General features: G+C 35.8%; 2 protein-coding genes across 3 annotated transcripts; one reads left to right on the top strand and one right to left on the bottom strand.

Moving 5' to 3' along the window:
• The first annotated feature begins 308 nt into the window (after window positions 1-308).
• On the top strand, window positions 309-8869 carry PIG-O (phosphatidylinositol glycan anchor biosynthesis class O). 2 transcript variants are annotated; one of them, XM_073086743.1, is made up of 10 exons: window positions 309-966; window positions 1300-1429; window positions 2011-2232; window positions 2820-2846; window positions 3586-3836; window positions 4248-4399; window positions 4479-5503; window positions 5909-6100; window positions 6971-7107; window positions 7667-8869. In XM_073086743.1, the coding sequence occupies exons 1-10, from the start codon at window positions 430-432 to the stop codon at window positions 7838-7840; spliced, it is 2847 nt and encodes a 948-aa protein (XP_072942844.1). In that variant the 5' UTR covers window positions 309-429; the 3' UTR covers window positions 7841-8869. The 2 variants fall into 2 exon arrangements, with proteins under 2 accessions (XP_072942844.1, XP_072942845.1); XM_073086744.1 differs by lacking the exon at window positions 2820-2846.
• A 2797-nt stretch (window positions 8870-11666) lies between these two features.
• On the bottom strand, window positions 11667-15389 carry LOC140752453 (ATPase ASNA1 homolog). Its single transcript, XM_073086758.1, has 5 exons — window positions 15151-15389; window positions 14957-15062; window positions 14666-14851; window positions 13473-13610; window positions 11667-12425 (listed from the first exon to the last, which is right to left on the bottom strand). Exons 1-5 carry the CDS (start codon window positions 15267-15269, stop codon window positions 11967-11969), a joined length of 1008 nt encoding a protein of 335 aa, XP_072942859.1. The 5' UTR covers window positions 15270-15389; the 3' UTR covers window positions 11667-11966.
• Between the last annotated feature and the right edge of the window lie 763 nt (window positions 15390-16152).

Below are 16152 nucleotides of genomic sequence, written 5' to 3'. Positions count from 1 at the left end.
GCTATTCACACTGGCATGATTGTTTCACTGTATATCGTCCAAATAGTAACAACCGTTCAACACATACATTTATATTGTATAATCTGCTGCTATAATATATCGGATGGCAGTATACTCACCACATTTAAGTGTTTACATATCATGATAATATGTATAGTATAGAATGATAGAACTTTAAATAAACACACCCATCATAAGAGTTACGAGGTTATTAATATGTAAACAAAATAAAGTCAAGTCAAGTCTGGATATGGCATAACATATAAAGAGCATAGAACAATGCAACATTTATGTCAATGTCACAAAAGACTAAAAGAGTGACAGCTTGTAATGCATGGCTGGGAATTTAATTTTTGGAAGAACTAATTTTTAATTAATTAACATAGAAATAATAAATGACTGCATAATACAAATAGTAAAATATCAGCTATGAAAGAAAAATGGAACTTCGTTTTGTACCTTGTGTGGTTTTCATACTTAGTTATATCGGCAATAATTTTATTCGGGCACGGTTTTTTGTTATCTCGTAAAACATTGAGCGATGTATCGGACTGTGTTGCGCTGAGTGCGATCGGTTGTGATGGGCGGGAAAATTCGACAGCTACCTCATTTTGTACGGAGGATGAGAAAATCCGGCGTATATTGTCAAATTCTGGAGCGCCGATGGTCTGCGCGAGTAAGCGTAATCGGGTGGTGTTTGTATTGGTAGACGCTTTAAGATATGACTTTACAGAGTTCGATGCTAGTATACACACGCCTTTGCACTACCAGAACCGACTGCCGATAATAAAACAGATGTTAGACCGATACCCTGACCGGGCGCGCGTCTTTCGCTTCATAGCCGACCCGCCCACAACAACGCTGCAACGTATAAAAGCACTCGTCACCGGCTCCTTGCCTACGTTCGTTGATGCCAGTTCTAACTTTGCTGCTTTGGAGTTACTGGAAGACAATGTTATTGATCAGGTGTGTGGTATTTACTAATATACAGATATCTTGATTTTCTAATACCATGAAGTATAAACTTGTCTAATTGGAAAATTCTTATAAGACAATATGTTTTTTATTTTGTCTATTTTACCACTTTTTAACAAAGTAACTGATAGTATATATAAAGTTATATATACCAAATATATGAAATGTGTTAAATAAATTATGGGTATATCAACAAGTGGCCTATAGCTAATTTATATAAAGTGTACTTTATGCAGGTTTTTATACAAAACTCTATTTGATTTGCCTTTCCTAACAAACAAAAAGTGGTACTTATATGACTTACATTGCATTTTTGTTGTACAGTCTATAAAAGGCAAGAATCGGGCAGTGCTGCTAGGTGATGACACATGGGCTCGGCTGATGCCCGGGAGATGGTTACGCTCACATGCTCTCTACTCCTTCCACACCTGGGATCTGGATACTGTTGATTCAGGTATTTACCTTAACTTTGTTAACTATTGATTCAAAGTGTGCATAGTGCAGCCTTTACATGGAATAAATATATTATCATTAAGTCTTACATTGCTAAGATAAGATGTAAGATGAGTATGAGATGTATGTGTGTAAGATGATAGAACTAGTTTGACTTGACTGGGGAAGTTATTGAATTTGTATGCATGCTGGCTCACTTACATTTTTTTTTTTTTTATAATATAAGATTAGCAGATGAGCATGCAGTCCACCTGATGGTAAGTGACTACTGCCGCCCATGGACATCTGTAATCAACCCCAGATAGGATTAGATATTCCTATCTGAGGTCGGCCACAGATACGCCGCTACTCTTGAGGACTAAGCTGGAACGCCTCGGAGAAGTTTGTCTCCCTTACCACACCCTTCAAACCGGAACACAGCAGCGCCTAGCACTGCTGTTATTAGGTAGAAATGGGTGTGGCGGTGGTGCCGCCGGAGTCGAACCACAAAGGGTTCTACCACCTTTAAAATATTCACTTCACTTATATATACTGACCATCTTAGCCCCTTAAAGTTACATTAATGAACACTTTATCTTACAGAGGTTGATTCCAAAATATACGATGAATTGATAAAAGATGACTGGGAACTCCTCGTGGCACATTACCTCGGTGTGGACCACGCAGGACACAGATATGGCCCAAACCACCCGGAGATGACCAGGAAATTGAACGAAACCAATGAAAGATTACAAAAAATTATCGAAATGCTCCCTCCAGATGTTTTGCTGTATGTTGTCGGTGATCATGGCATGACTGAATCAGGTAAATTAGGATTTGATTAAAATTATATAGTTTTAAAAGAGTGTTTTTAAAAAAAATTCATGGCACAACCCCTTTAGTATGTAAAAATATCATGTGGCCCCCATATCTTTCTACACTTTTATTTGTTTCTATAATTAAGTATTGGTTAACTATTATTACAAACTTCATATAATTAATATATCCTTACTAAAATTAGCTTTATATTAATTTTTTCCTTATTTGACTGTGACCATGTTGTAGAGGCATTTTGATTTTTAAAAGGGGGTTGCGACCTGTGTTTTAGAAAATATGTTTTAGAAATATTGTCATAGGCACAAATTAGGGCCCCTTATTTGTGTTACATGCTGTAATATGAAACACAATGAAGCGATTAGTATTGTCTCTTTCACTCTCAACAAAACCACATCTTTACTTCCCTTTCATTTTGTTTGTAGTGTAGACATTTTATAAAAAAAAGTGTGTCTATGATTGCAATCTACGAGTATGCTATCAACTTTATACATGTTGTGTGTAAAATATATATTTTCATCATCAAATTGTTCATAAATTAATTCATTCACAATTAAATATCTTTTATATTGTTTTAGACTCACAAGAATGGAAAGATTCAGAGGGTAGGTACATTAGTTTTTGAATGTAGAAAGGACAATAATATGTGTTACTATATAAATTGTTTGCATAATTTTTTGTTTGAAATTTTTTGAATTGATGTGTGTGATTCTAAAGCATAAAAGTAGTTACATATAAGTCTTAGTTGTTATGTTGGCGATGTTATAATTAATCATGTTATTATGTTATTGCATGGCAAGTTAGGCTCATTTCTATGGCTGTGCTTATGATGCCTTAGTAGATATTGTTACTCACAATTGTTACCTGATTAAAATGAAATGTTCATAATGATATACTCATATGTAGAATGTCAAAGAAAGTAAATGATACTTAATTTCATAGCGATCGAATGGATATGTTATTGAAATTTATTTTACAGTGAAAATGTTGTACAGAAGTAAGACACTGTTTTTCGATGAAACTCGCAATATGTGTGCGTCAATGAATAATGCCTTCTATTTATTTCAATTAGAACCATAAAAGTCTGGTAACCATAAAACACTGTTATACAATTTACTAGCAAATTATTATTTTTGCTTTGTCTTGTGTATGAATATAGGTCTGTGGTATGAATTTTCATTGTAGTGATTGTATGCATATGAAGCGCCATCTACTTCGAACTTTAGCCGCTCTTTTTTTGTATGGGTATAACGCAGTAGCCGGCTTTAATGAAATGTCTAACTGGATTGTGTATTCTCATTCAACAAGCCTTCCTGGTTTTAAAAACAATTTCTTGGTTACTAGGAGACCATGGCGGTGAGAGTAAAGCTGAGCGTACCGCGGCGATGTTTGCTTACCGCGGGGCGGGGTTAGCAGGGGACAAGAGTGACGCGATACCCGGTAGAGAGGTGCAGCAAACTGACCTTGCGCCCACAATGAGTGCGGCGTTGGGTCGCCCTCCGCCCGCGCCCTCTCTAGGAAACCTCCTGTTGCCTGTGCTACCCGCGATGACGATGACACAAACGTTGTTGCATCTGAGCAATAAGTTGAAACAGGTAGTTATTTTTTGTATTAGTCAATTTGTTTGTAATTAAGTCTAATGCGAAACTTAAGGAACCGTACATATAATTATGATGATCATATTAGATATCAGAAATCAGATCAAAATCAGATATATTAGATGATCATATAAGATATCAGAAATCAGATCAAAATCAGATATATTAGAAAGTTAGATGTATATTAGAAGTCTAATGCTAATAAGCTAAATAAGCATAATGTGGATTTCTTATAAAGTTTTAATTGGTAAACTGAAATAGATTTTTTGTATTATTATTAGAAAGTCAGTAGTACAGTGAAAACAAATAATAAATGTGAAGCCTGACTTAAATTTAAAACTGACTGCCCTTTCCTAATACTTATTTGTGTGATGTATATACTCACTATAATTGAAATATACCATTTAGGTTACACAATACATGGTCAGGTATGGAGAAGAGTCACAACAGGTGTCCCTGGATAGACTGGCGCAACTGATCAACGATACAAGAGATCAGATGGAAAAAGCAGTCAATGTAAAAAGTGAAGCTGAACTCCGGGCTTACGTTAAAGATGTTAGGTAAGAACAATACACTGGGGTCATTTTAATTTGGTATGTCTATATTCCGAGATTTTGCTATTAATTTAATTTGTTACAGGGAATTAATGGACACCATCCGTGGCGTCTTCCGAGAAGTCTGGGTTGAGTTTGACTCACTATCGATGATGAGAGCTTTGCTATTGTTACTTATCGTAATATTTTTCAACTGGTTAATCTGTGAAGGGATCCCAATCGACCGAATCCCGCTCATTTTTGCTAGCAATTTTGTTTCTAGCGGTCTATCCGGTATTGTCATATCAGTCGTCTGTTGTTATACTGCGTATTATTTCAATTCCCTCGAGGATGTTGAATATACTCTGATATTTAGCACTGGCTTAGTCTCCGGCGCTGTCGTTTGTGCCTTAGTTGTTATGCACTGGGATGGTATCACCAATCGGTGGTACGAGAGCAGATCGCAGTTCTATGAAAGATTTGCCCGCGCTGCGTTTGTCGCTTCTGCGGCGGTTCTGGTTTCAAACAGCTACATAATAGAAGAAGGGGCAGGTTTATCTTTCCTTACTCTCTCCGTCTTGGGTCTGATGGCCTGGAACATAGGTACTATACGGGCAATGGCGGTGTGGGTGGCTTGTGGCGTCGCCTTGGCGATGACTAGACCGTACCGCGGATGTAGGGAAGAACAGGGAGACTGTTGGACTGCAGGGGGGAATATGCCTACAGGGCAAACGTCTAGGGTTGCGTTGGTACTGGCGTTAGGCTCCACATCAGCTGTGATTGCTGTGACGAGGCGGTATATAGGCTGGCGAGGGTATGGCATCGTTCTAGGGGGTATATTTGCGTGTGCGCATTGGGCAGTGGGTTGGGGCTCTCTGGGCTCTCCTAGCCGTTCACGGCTGCTGGCACGAGGTGCTTGGTTAGCGATAACTGCCATGTTTATATTGCTCTGGCGGAGAGAGAACCGAGGAGCAGCGTTGCCGGTGATTGTGTGTGGATTAGTGATATACCTGGCGAATACGCTAGTGCTGGGAGCGTCGTATGCGCCGTCCGCGGCCCTTGCTCTGCTGCTAGGATACCTAACGTTGAACATAGTTACGCAGTTGAAAACAGATGGAGCTCCTAAATTTTGTAAGTACTGCCAATTTTTTTTTTTGCTTTTGTTAGACCTGTACCTTGCAAATCTGAATCTTGCATTACATACAATGAACGAGATCGGGTGAATTTAAGGCAATGTCAGCCTAAATTGAAGACTTTTAAGAGTTGATGAATGAATACCGATAGACGTCCCGTGACCATTTAACTTTTTGGTGGCAGAGGAAAAAATGCGACTGCATTTTTCACGAGAATTTATTCAGGACCCGTTTCCAAAATTTATTTACAGATAAATAAAACTATGATTGAATTAAGGATTTGCCTCTTATATTTCCGGATTGTGTCATTGAGCATACTATAAATTTAGATGATTATAGTCAGTTTTTAAGTGGAAACAGAAAATATTTTATGTATTTATTATTTGTAAACATTATTTTTCAGCACTAGCAACTAGATGCAATTCAAGTGTGGCTTGCGTGTGGGCGCTTCTAGCCTCCTACTTGTTCTACGGGACGGGCCATCACGCCACGCTGGGCCATATTAGATGGTTCCCAGTGTTCCACGCCGGTGATCCTAACTACCTCTCAGTGGGACCAGTGATTTCGGCTATTCTGCTGTGGTTACATCTTTTTGGTGAGTTTTTGGTGATGGAACTTTTTGACTTTTTGTTAAGCGCTGATGTGTTCTGGTTTAAAGGGTGTGGTAAGGGAGACATACTTTTCCGAGTCGTTCCAGCTTAGTCCACAGGCGTAGCGGCGCATCTGTGGCCAACCTCAGGTAGGGATATCTAATCCTATAGGGGGTTGATTACAGATGTTCTTGGGCGGTAGTAGCCCCTTACCATAAGATGTTTTCTACTCCTATATTATAAAAAAGTTGACTTATACCAACACTGTTGTGATTAGAAGGATGTAGGAGCCTGTGCCTTAGTTCTTAGGCATAGCTAATTATTCTGATATCTCTTTAGGTAGGACAGGTTCCTTACGAGTTGGTTAAAGATGTTAGTGTATGTAAGTCCCATTTAATAAAAGATGACCAAGAAATATAAACCAAATCTCAGATAAAACATTGCAGGTATGTCAACTAACTGCAAATAACGTTAGTAGATAACACTATGAAAACCTTGAATTACTTTCTTATCTTGATTAAATGTACGTAACTATGCGCACGTCTAGATTTTAATCTTAGCTAGGTTTATTTGTTTTAGAAAATTCCTATGAAACAATAAAAAAAAGAGATTTCTAAAAGCAATAACTTTATAGTAATCTATTTACCTTAAATCCGATATTGGTTGCTTTTCTAACAAATCAGAATGGCGCTATAAGGTCGTATATTTATACCTTTCTATATAAAAATACATACCTATCGTAAGGTAGTCTACATGATATTAGACAAAATATTTTTGATACGCTGGAGCTAAGAATGAGAAGTAAATGACTCAATAACACGATGTTATTAGACTAGACTAGATAAAACATTATATTTTTAATGTTGTATTTGCAGGAATGCCATTCCTCTTCGGAGCAACAGTGCCGCTGTTGGCGCTGTGGGGCCACGGCAGCGCTACACTAAGTCCACGGACTCAGCTCTCCGCCGTGTTCGCTCTCTGCCTTAAGTTTGGACTCTGTTTTGCTGTCAGGGTACTGTATCTTTACATTAATACTTAGTTTTAATATAATATAATTCATATTATTATTGTTATATGTTATAAAGTTTTCCGGGGAGTCTATGCATTTTAAAGAAAAAAATAATTAGTAATAATTATTAAGGAAAGGTGTGTGAAATTATTTTGTGATAATTATTTTCGTGGATTTAACATAAATAAAAGATATTTTAATATTTAATGTCGGTAATAATATTAAATAACGTATTTTTCTAATTGAATTTGTAAGTTTTATATTTTATTTTTTGTCAATGGCCTTTCTTTATAAACTGCACTTAGGTACTAGATAAAGCGGCGTTATTTTTACTTATTCATAGCTAAAGACGAAACCATTTAGATAAACAATAAACTTAATTATAAATTTACCAATTAATCTGAAATTTACTATAATTGACTATTCACTAAATTTATTGATGTTATATTTTTTTTTATGACTCTAACGCATTAGGCGTAAATCTGTAGTGTTAGCTGTAAATATGATTAAAATAAAAAAATAAGTGTAAAATGTTCACAAATAAAAATAAGTGTAAATACAGGTGTTCGCGTGCGCGCTGTCCGCGACGATCCACTGCCGGCACCTGATGATCTGGGGCGTGTTCACACCGAAGCTGCTGTTCGAGGCGGGCGCCTGCGCGGCGGCGCTGTGCGGTGCGGTGCTCGGCGCGGCGCTGGCCGCTTGGCACGTGCCCGCGCCGCTACGCTACACCTGACACAAGCGATACAAGAAGTGAGCGGGCGGGCCCCACGAGGATTAAGTGGAACGTGCCATGTGAATAACCCGCGTTTTTGACGTTTGACACAAAGTTGACATTTGTGACATTTATGCCCCCGTCCCCGCTGGTAATAGTGACGTCACTCTTGCAAATTTAATAAAATATAAATTTACATTTTTTTATTATTATTTCATAGTGTATTAAATAATATTTTATAATGTTATGTACTTTATATCTTGTAGTAGTGTGACGTCACGAGGCTATGTTCTCCTCATAATTACTAGACCGATAAATCTGTAAGCGTTGTTCTATTATAACTTAAGAACGATATTACTATTATATAACTATGTGTTTACTGTTTACCAAAATAAGGACTTCTTATTGCTTTTGACTGCCATTAAATTTCTGTGGTCATCAACAAAACCAAATATGGCCGAATATTATTTGTTGCATACATTTTAATTATGACGTCACAAAATCAGCACTAAAATTAATAGATTAGTTAAGCCGTGGGCATGTTATACCTAAGATCTATATAAGTATATGATCTATATACCAATAAGTAAATGTATGTTTTCTCGTAAGATACTGTTTGGTTACTGTATACAAATATTTGAAGTACTTATTGATTTTCAGCGCCAATAGTGTTCTGTAGGCACGTACAACGAACTCGTACATACATGGCCGAGTAAAGCCAACTCATTTATTGTATGTCGAACCTAAATATATTTATTTATACATCACATTTTTGGCTACCAACAACTTTTTGTACAGTATTAATTATGAAATTATAAAAATACATACTTTGCGTTTGCTGCCAAGTCGTATTTGATGGCATAATAGTGTAAATATTATTATATACTATGATATACTTTTACGCCATCTGTATCGTTATCTTAAGATATAGTCATAAATATAAATAGTGTAGAAGGTACTTAACATATATTTGAAATGCAAACGACCTGCGCCTTGACCAAAGTGACCTCTGTCGGCAGACTGCTATCGAAATGTCCATTGTTATTAACATTGATTGAAGAAGTCCGAACTGTGTTGGTTTTGTAAATCAGGAATGGAACTTTTAAATCAGTGTTTTTCAACGTTCTTGCGGTACAACCCCCTTAAGGTCTGGCCACACAGAGCGCGTATTCTAGCGCCGCGCTAGGGCGTTAGCGCTAGTAGTAAATCCTGACGCCGCTGAGTTGTATTGTACTGAGTTACTACTAAGCGGTCACACAGAGCGCGTACGCGTACGCGCGTACTCGTCCAATGACGCTTGTACGCAAATCTGCAAAAAAATACAACGCCCAGCTACAAGAACGCCGAGCGCCGCGACAAGCGCACGCGTACGCGCTATGTGTGATCGTTCTGTAGTAACCCAGTACAACACAACTCGGCACTAGAGCGCGGCGTCAGGATTTTCTTCTAGCGCTAACGCATAGCGCGGCGCTAAAATACGCGTTCTGTTTGGCCAGGCCTTTAGTTTGTGAAAATATTTTGCGAAGCCGTACGCGACTTTGTTTTTAACCTGTATTTTATTATATTACAGATATGAAATGAGTATCACATTATTATTTATTTTAAATAATTAAGTATTATTTAAATAAAGAATTAAGACCTACTTGTAAAACTGTAAACATATTTTTCGAAGCAAGTATTGTTTTTTATACATTGAAAAGCACTGTTTTAATTTGTTGTCACAAAATTGATATTGTCACAAGGAATATGTTGGTAACTGGACAGCGTAGAAATAATGTATTTCCCACTTTTGCTACAATTTTTTTGAATAGCCTCTAACGTCATTTTATATATTATACATTTATGAATTCGCTGCCGACCGAATGAATGTTTACTAAAGTGGAACAAATATGTTACTTGTTGCAGACATGAAACTCATGAAACTGCTCAAGGTCTTAGTATGAATTTCAATATTAAAAGGTTATCGAGAAAAAGTGCTCAAAATAGCAATTCAGACAAGCAAAAATAATTTTATTTATTATTTTTTACCTGTTAGTGTTTTATCAAATCGAGCAGGTAAAGAAATTTAAAGACTTATGATGGAGCCATTTTCATTTTTTTTGTATTGAATTTTTTTTACTAAGGCTAAAGGTTTTGTAATTTTATACTGATTTTGAGATTAGTGTCAAGATTTTTATTGTTATTAGTTGCTTTGTTATTGTTTTAAACGGAATGTTTATTGTGTGGTTTGATTAAATTATGTGTCTCATCAATTTGAGTTGGTTGGGGTAATGTCAGAGCTGGGATCAAAATGAGCTACAAATTTTGATATTACCCCCAATATGATATTACCCCCAATAAATTTTATTTGGGAGGGAAATTTTACCATCTATTTACGGGTTACTATTTGTTGTGTTGAGATAATAAAGCTTATTTTACATATTTTACAAAGTACAAAATTATGTTTGTGTTTTCAAATGTTTATTTATTTAAATCATATTTTGTTTGCATTCACTCGGCGCATATATCAGGTTTAATGACTAAATATCATTCATTTGAAGACATTATTTTAAAGATTCAAGATATAAAATATATAGATGTATATGATTGATTTTTTGAATGAGTATTAATTTAATTATAATAATATATCTATCACTGCCATGTAAGGCCACTAAAAATATGCTAAATAATTATGAGAAGTAGTTAATTTATTTTTCATCAGTAGTTATGAAGACATTATGTATTAGGTAACACCAGGTTATTTGTCTAATATCTGAGCTGGGGTCAATTTAACCCACAATTTTAATTCGTATGGTTTTTTACCCCAATCAGATATTATCCTAATTAACCTGAAATCTGTTACCATTGCATTTATAATAACGCTTTGTAAAGTAATAGGTACAGCACATTATGATTCTGTGTCGCAGTAATGGATATAGGCGAGTACAAAAACACCCAGATCTAAAGGAATTTAAAATTCATTATTCATCGAATCGAAATCATATCTCAACATGTCAGATCGATACGGCGAACCCTACTCAATGTCGTACGTTTTATGTCTATCGAAACAGAATTTACTTTTTTAAACAATATAAACGACAAAAAGCTATCCATGTTTTTGACAAGTGAGAGAAAATTGGCATTTTTATTCGAATACACGGTTCCTATATCAAATAATAATGTATGACCAATCCATACTTGATTGCCTATTTAAGATGTCTATTTGCTGTTCGTTTTTTATAGTACAATGCAACATATAAATGCAATGTCACAACGACCTATTATGTACAATACTTGAATTAGACATTGTACTGCATTTTATTTATTTGGTTGTGAAGTGATAATAGCCACACTAATGTTCAATTTTAAAAGGGCCCTTGTGAACGAGTTTTTGTTCCATTTTAACCACGATTTACGTTACGCTGTTAGTATTACACATTTATAAGCAACGAATTTACAGTTTGTTTACATTTTGGACTCCCTAACTATGAATCAGGCTATAATAGCATTATCATTATGTATAAAGGACCATAACTTTAATATGCATTCATATTTTGAAGTCAAAGTCGAAATAATGTTAGTGTTTCAAGGCCAACAAAAACGTTTTTAAAGCTTCAAAATTGCTACTTTTTGAGTATTTAAGTGTGGCTGGATCACTAGTACATTAAGTCATTCGCTAAAATATTAGATTTATCTTTTTGTACAAAATCTCATTGACTGTTGTGACAGATTTTACTTATTATGTAATGTGTGTTTCTATGTGTCTGTATGTGTCTTCTATACCGAGTATTAATAGCTTAATTATTAGGTATCTGCTAAGGTATTTATGATAAATTAGAGGTAAAATAAGTAAATAAAAGAATGAATGTAAATATTACATTTTATAATCCGGAATATTATACAATTATACTTTTATATACTAGCATGAAAAGCATATTGAAATAGAATTATTTAAAAAAAAAGAACATAGTTTTATTCCTATTTCCAAAAATATACTTTGTAGTGTTAATACTAGTGTGATTCAGCACCCTAACCCTTGTATAATACAATTAAAATTGCAATGTGATTGTAATTGAGAACAAATTTTAAGTCAATAAGTTATTTTGAATATAATTGTTTTACCATTTATATATTTATATACTGATAACCAAAAAAACAAGAAATATATCTAGGAGTCTGAAGACGGGGGTTGATATGGGGTTAACAAGTATTCTGAGAACGAATTGACAGCATCTGCCCCACGCACTTCCTTGTCTAGCAACGGCAGTTTTGTTACGTGGAAATCTTCGTATAAATCTGCGATTTGCTCCAAGTATTTCTCTTGGACTTTGTGCCTCGCCGCGCACAGCTCGCATGGCGCTGAAGTGCGTAGTAACAACTGGTTTACGATAATATTGTGCGTATCGATACCGCAGCGGGTAAGCTCCTGGACTAGACGCTCGGTCTCATACAACGACAGGAACTCGGCGATGCAAACGCACACAAATGTCGTTTGGTTCGGATCCTTGAACTGTATATTCACTTGTCGGATCACGGACAACATTTCGTCCATTTTGTTACTAAATATGTCAGAGTTGAACTCTGCGAGACCAAATAGACTGGCTACTTGGTTGATGAATGGTGCCACCTGTAATAAAAATATGTTTGTAGAGATACTGATAAACTACTGTATAAAGGGCGCTTAGGTGTGATATTGGATAGATGGTGGTAGAACCCTTTCTGAAGGTGGTAGAACGCATTGTAGTTCGACTCCAGCGGCACCACCACCACACTTATTTCTGCCTCATAACAGCAGTGTTAAGTGCTGCTGTGTTCTGGTTTGAAGGGTGTACTAAGGGAGACATACTTTTCTGAGGCGTTTCAACATAGTCCTCAAGGGTAATGGAGCATCTGTGGCCGACCTCGGGTAGTAATATTTAATCTGGGATTGATTATGGGTGTCCATGGGTGGCAGTAGCCACTTACCATCAGGTGGACTGCATGCTCGTCCGCTACTCTTACATTATAAAAAAAAATCATTAAAATAGGAATTTAAGTCATTGTAAGTATTTCTGATACATTGAAATCATTTTTTTATTGTTAGTTGTTGGAGTGCATTTGCAGTTAAGTAGAGTTCATTTTTGAAGGTGGTAGAACCCTTTGTGGTTCGACTCCGGCGGCACCACCGCCACACCTATTTCTACCTAATAACAGCAGTGTTAGGCGCTGCTGTGTTCCGGTTTGAAGGGTGTGGTAAGGGAGACATACTTTTCCGAGGCGTTTCAGCTTACTCCTCAGGGGTAGCGGCGCATCTGTGGCCGACCTCAGGTAGGAATATCTAATCCTATCTGGGGTTGATTACAGATGTCAATGGGCGGCAGTAGCCACTTACCATCAGGTGGACTGCAAGCTCGTCTGCTACTCTGATATTATAAAAAAAAAAAACTAAAATGTGATTCAATAGAGGTAGTCAAAAATTCCTGAAAGGTAGCTGGAACTTTGCAACCCATATAAAACTTTATTACACACAGGCAGACACATTTCTACAAACTTTAAAATAGTGAGATCATTGAAAAACATAATTAAAATTTAACAGCACAGTAAAGATGTTTATTTTTAAAACATACATTTTGCACTTGACCAACTATATGTTTTAAGACATTTACAAGAAGAAATAATGTGATCAAATTGTTACCTTTGACTTCAAACGCATTAATTTCCCAAGCCCCTTCTCAACAACTTGTGGAAAAGAAAGAAGACGTAGTGTGTGCCCAGTGGGTGCAGTGTCAAATACAACTGCACTGAAATTCATGCCCTTTACCAGTTTCATCACCTGAAATAGATTATTACAGTACAAATTATAATTTGAATGTAACTCTGTGAGCCAGCACCAACTCCACAACTATTTCTATCTAATAACAACAGTTAAGCACTGCTATGCTCTGGTTTGAATATTTTGGTAACGGAGACTTATCTTTCCGAGACATACTTTTCAGGTAGGAATGTTATTTGTGGATGATTACACATGAACATAATATTATATTAGTAGTCAACTGAAATAAAACTTATACCAGTACTAGTGTGTAATTATAACAGGCATTTGTTAAGTATGACTCGTACACTGTTGCATAACTATTTCTTTTATGTGGCTTTCAGACTTAGCAATGATGTCTAGCACAGTCAGTAACAAGAAAATGTACCCAGTTTTGAGAATTTAAATAGTTGCGTAAAAAAGTTTTGCCACGTTTCCGTGCTAAAATGTCCCTAAAATATTTGAAATAATTATTTATTTATTACGTAAATTACGCAGTATTAGTTATTTATTCGTAAATTTTCTCTAAAAATGTTTTTATTTGTCAATAATTCAAAAAAACAACTTACTAAAATAAGCCGTTTGTGGCTTCATTCAATTTCAAGGCGGCGAAGTATCTTTACTAATCTATGAGCACAGTACAATGTTTATTATATGGTCCAACACCTTTGAGGTTCTTTCATGTAATGATCACCGACTTACGAAAATCTAATTAAAATTTGGCACACATTAGGTATGATGATTTATACAATAATTGTATATATTGAAGTTGTTTCAATGATGGAATCCAGTGGTGGATAGTGGAACTCTTTAATAGCTATAAGTAAATCCCTTGAGATTGTATTCATGTGGTTTGTCTTCACTTGTCTAAGTGATTCAGCTCGGAATTTATTTAAACTTTAGATTATTTATAGTTGGAAGTTAGTTACACATGTTAATAGGCTGTTGTCCATGGCCTTGATATCAGTCCATTGTATTCACGTTATATATATAAGACTATTGTTAATAAACAATACACAATGTCACATTTGGTTCTAAAACAAATATCCCAAAATTTTATAATATATTATTATTACCTCTGCATAACTCATAGCCTCATCTATACCAGGAAATGCTCCAACAATTTCTTGCATAACTCCTTTGCCGAGGCGCATGGCCTCTGTTTCTCCTTCAAAGTACTCCTCAGGCAACTCTGTGAGTCCAACGTTAGGGTCAATTTCCATCGCAAATAGGTTATCGAATCCCTTCACTTTAGTTGGGACCTACAAATAATATTTTGAAAAAGTAGGTCATAAGGTCAGTTCATAATGATATTGAATATCGTTTGGTAAATTGAACGTGGTTAGTTTTAGCTGTTAATACCTCACCTTAGAAAATTTTTGGCCGAATGCATCAGATATGTTATGAGCGGGATCTGTAGATATTATAAGCACAGACTCCCGAACTTTAGACAGCTGGACAGCGAGGCTACAGCTAGAAATTATAATATTAATATTAATTTTGAGGTATATTACATAAATAAATGCTATTATGGAAGTAATTTACCAAATTGCACGGTTACCTGCACGTAGTTTTCCCAACCCCTCCTTTCCCTCCAACAAAAATCCATCGTAACGATTTCTGTTCAATTACATTTTTTAGAGATGGTTCCAGCGGTTCATAATCTTTATTATCCTCCATGATTTTAAATACAAATCGTAAAAACAAGAAGAATTTAATAAAATCTTATCAGAACAATGAGTAGGATAATACGACAAATGACATCAAAATATGACGGCTTCCTTGGCTTGACAGCGCGTCTATTGACAGTAATGACACTAGGGTTTTTTTTTTTTTTTTTTTCTTTTGTGGCTTTGGCGCATGGACGCTCAGCCAATGACAAGTAAAAACGGGGAAACGAGGATTAGAAAAATAAAAAACGGATGAAATTTGGAAAAGGAAGGATCAGTACAGTAGGTTGAATATAAATTTACATACAGATAAAGATATAATAATTAAAGATAGGTATATAAATATTAAATTTTAATATCATTTTCATAATAATGCCAAGATTTTATATATATCAGGATCAAGGGAAGACAATAAATATGGTATACATAGTGGAAATGATACATTCGTAAGACAAGATAGATTTTGGTAAAGGGCGGAGGAATCGTGTAAAGGACAGGAAAAAAATATATGGTTTAGATTGTGAGTTCCACTTTTACAAACACATTCGGAAGTATCAACAATTCCCAATTTCAAAAGATGCTCTCTAGTACAAACGTGCCCCAGGCGCATACGTATAAGAATAGAAGTAGCAGATTTATCAAGCTTTACTTTATAAAACCAAGGCTTGATAGGGATTGTTGGCTGTAATTGATGATAATATTTCCCCTTTTTTTGGGAACTCGATGTCCAGTGTTCATTCCATGAGTCGTATAAATAATCTTTAGCAAGGGATGTTAGGTCTTGGGCGTAATTTTTAAAAGGAAAAACGTCACCACACTCCACTGCATCATTTGCCAATTGATGGGACTTTTCATTTCCTGCAATCCCGGAGTGACTTGGTAACCATATAAAA

Source organism: Epargyreus clarus, unplaced genomic scaffold (genome assembly GCF_041222505.1).
Source record: "Epargyreus clarus isolate Ecla_fem2 unplaced genomic scaffold, WU_Ecla_fem_2.2 ptg000024l, whole genome shotgun sequence".
Lineage (NCBI taxonomy): Eukaryota > Metazoa > Arthropoda > Insecta > Lepidoptera > Hesperiidae > Epargyreus > Epargyreus clarus.
Note: the sequence above shows the minus strand (reverse complement) of the source record. Positions and strands in the feature narration are given on the sequence as shown.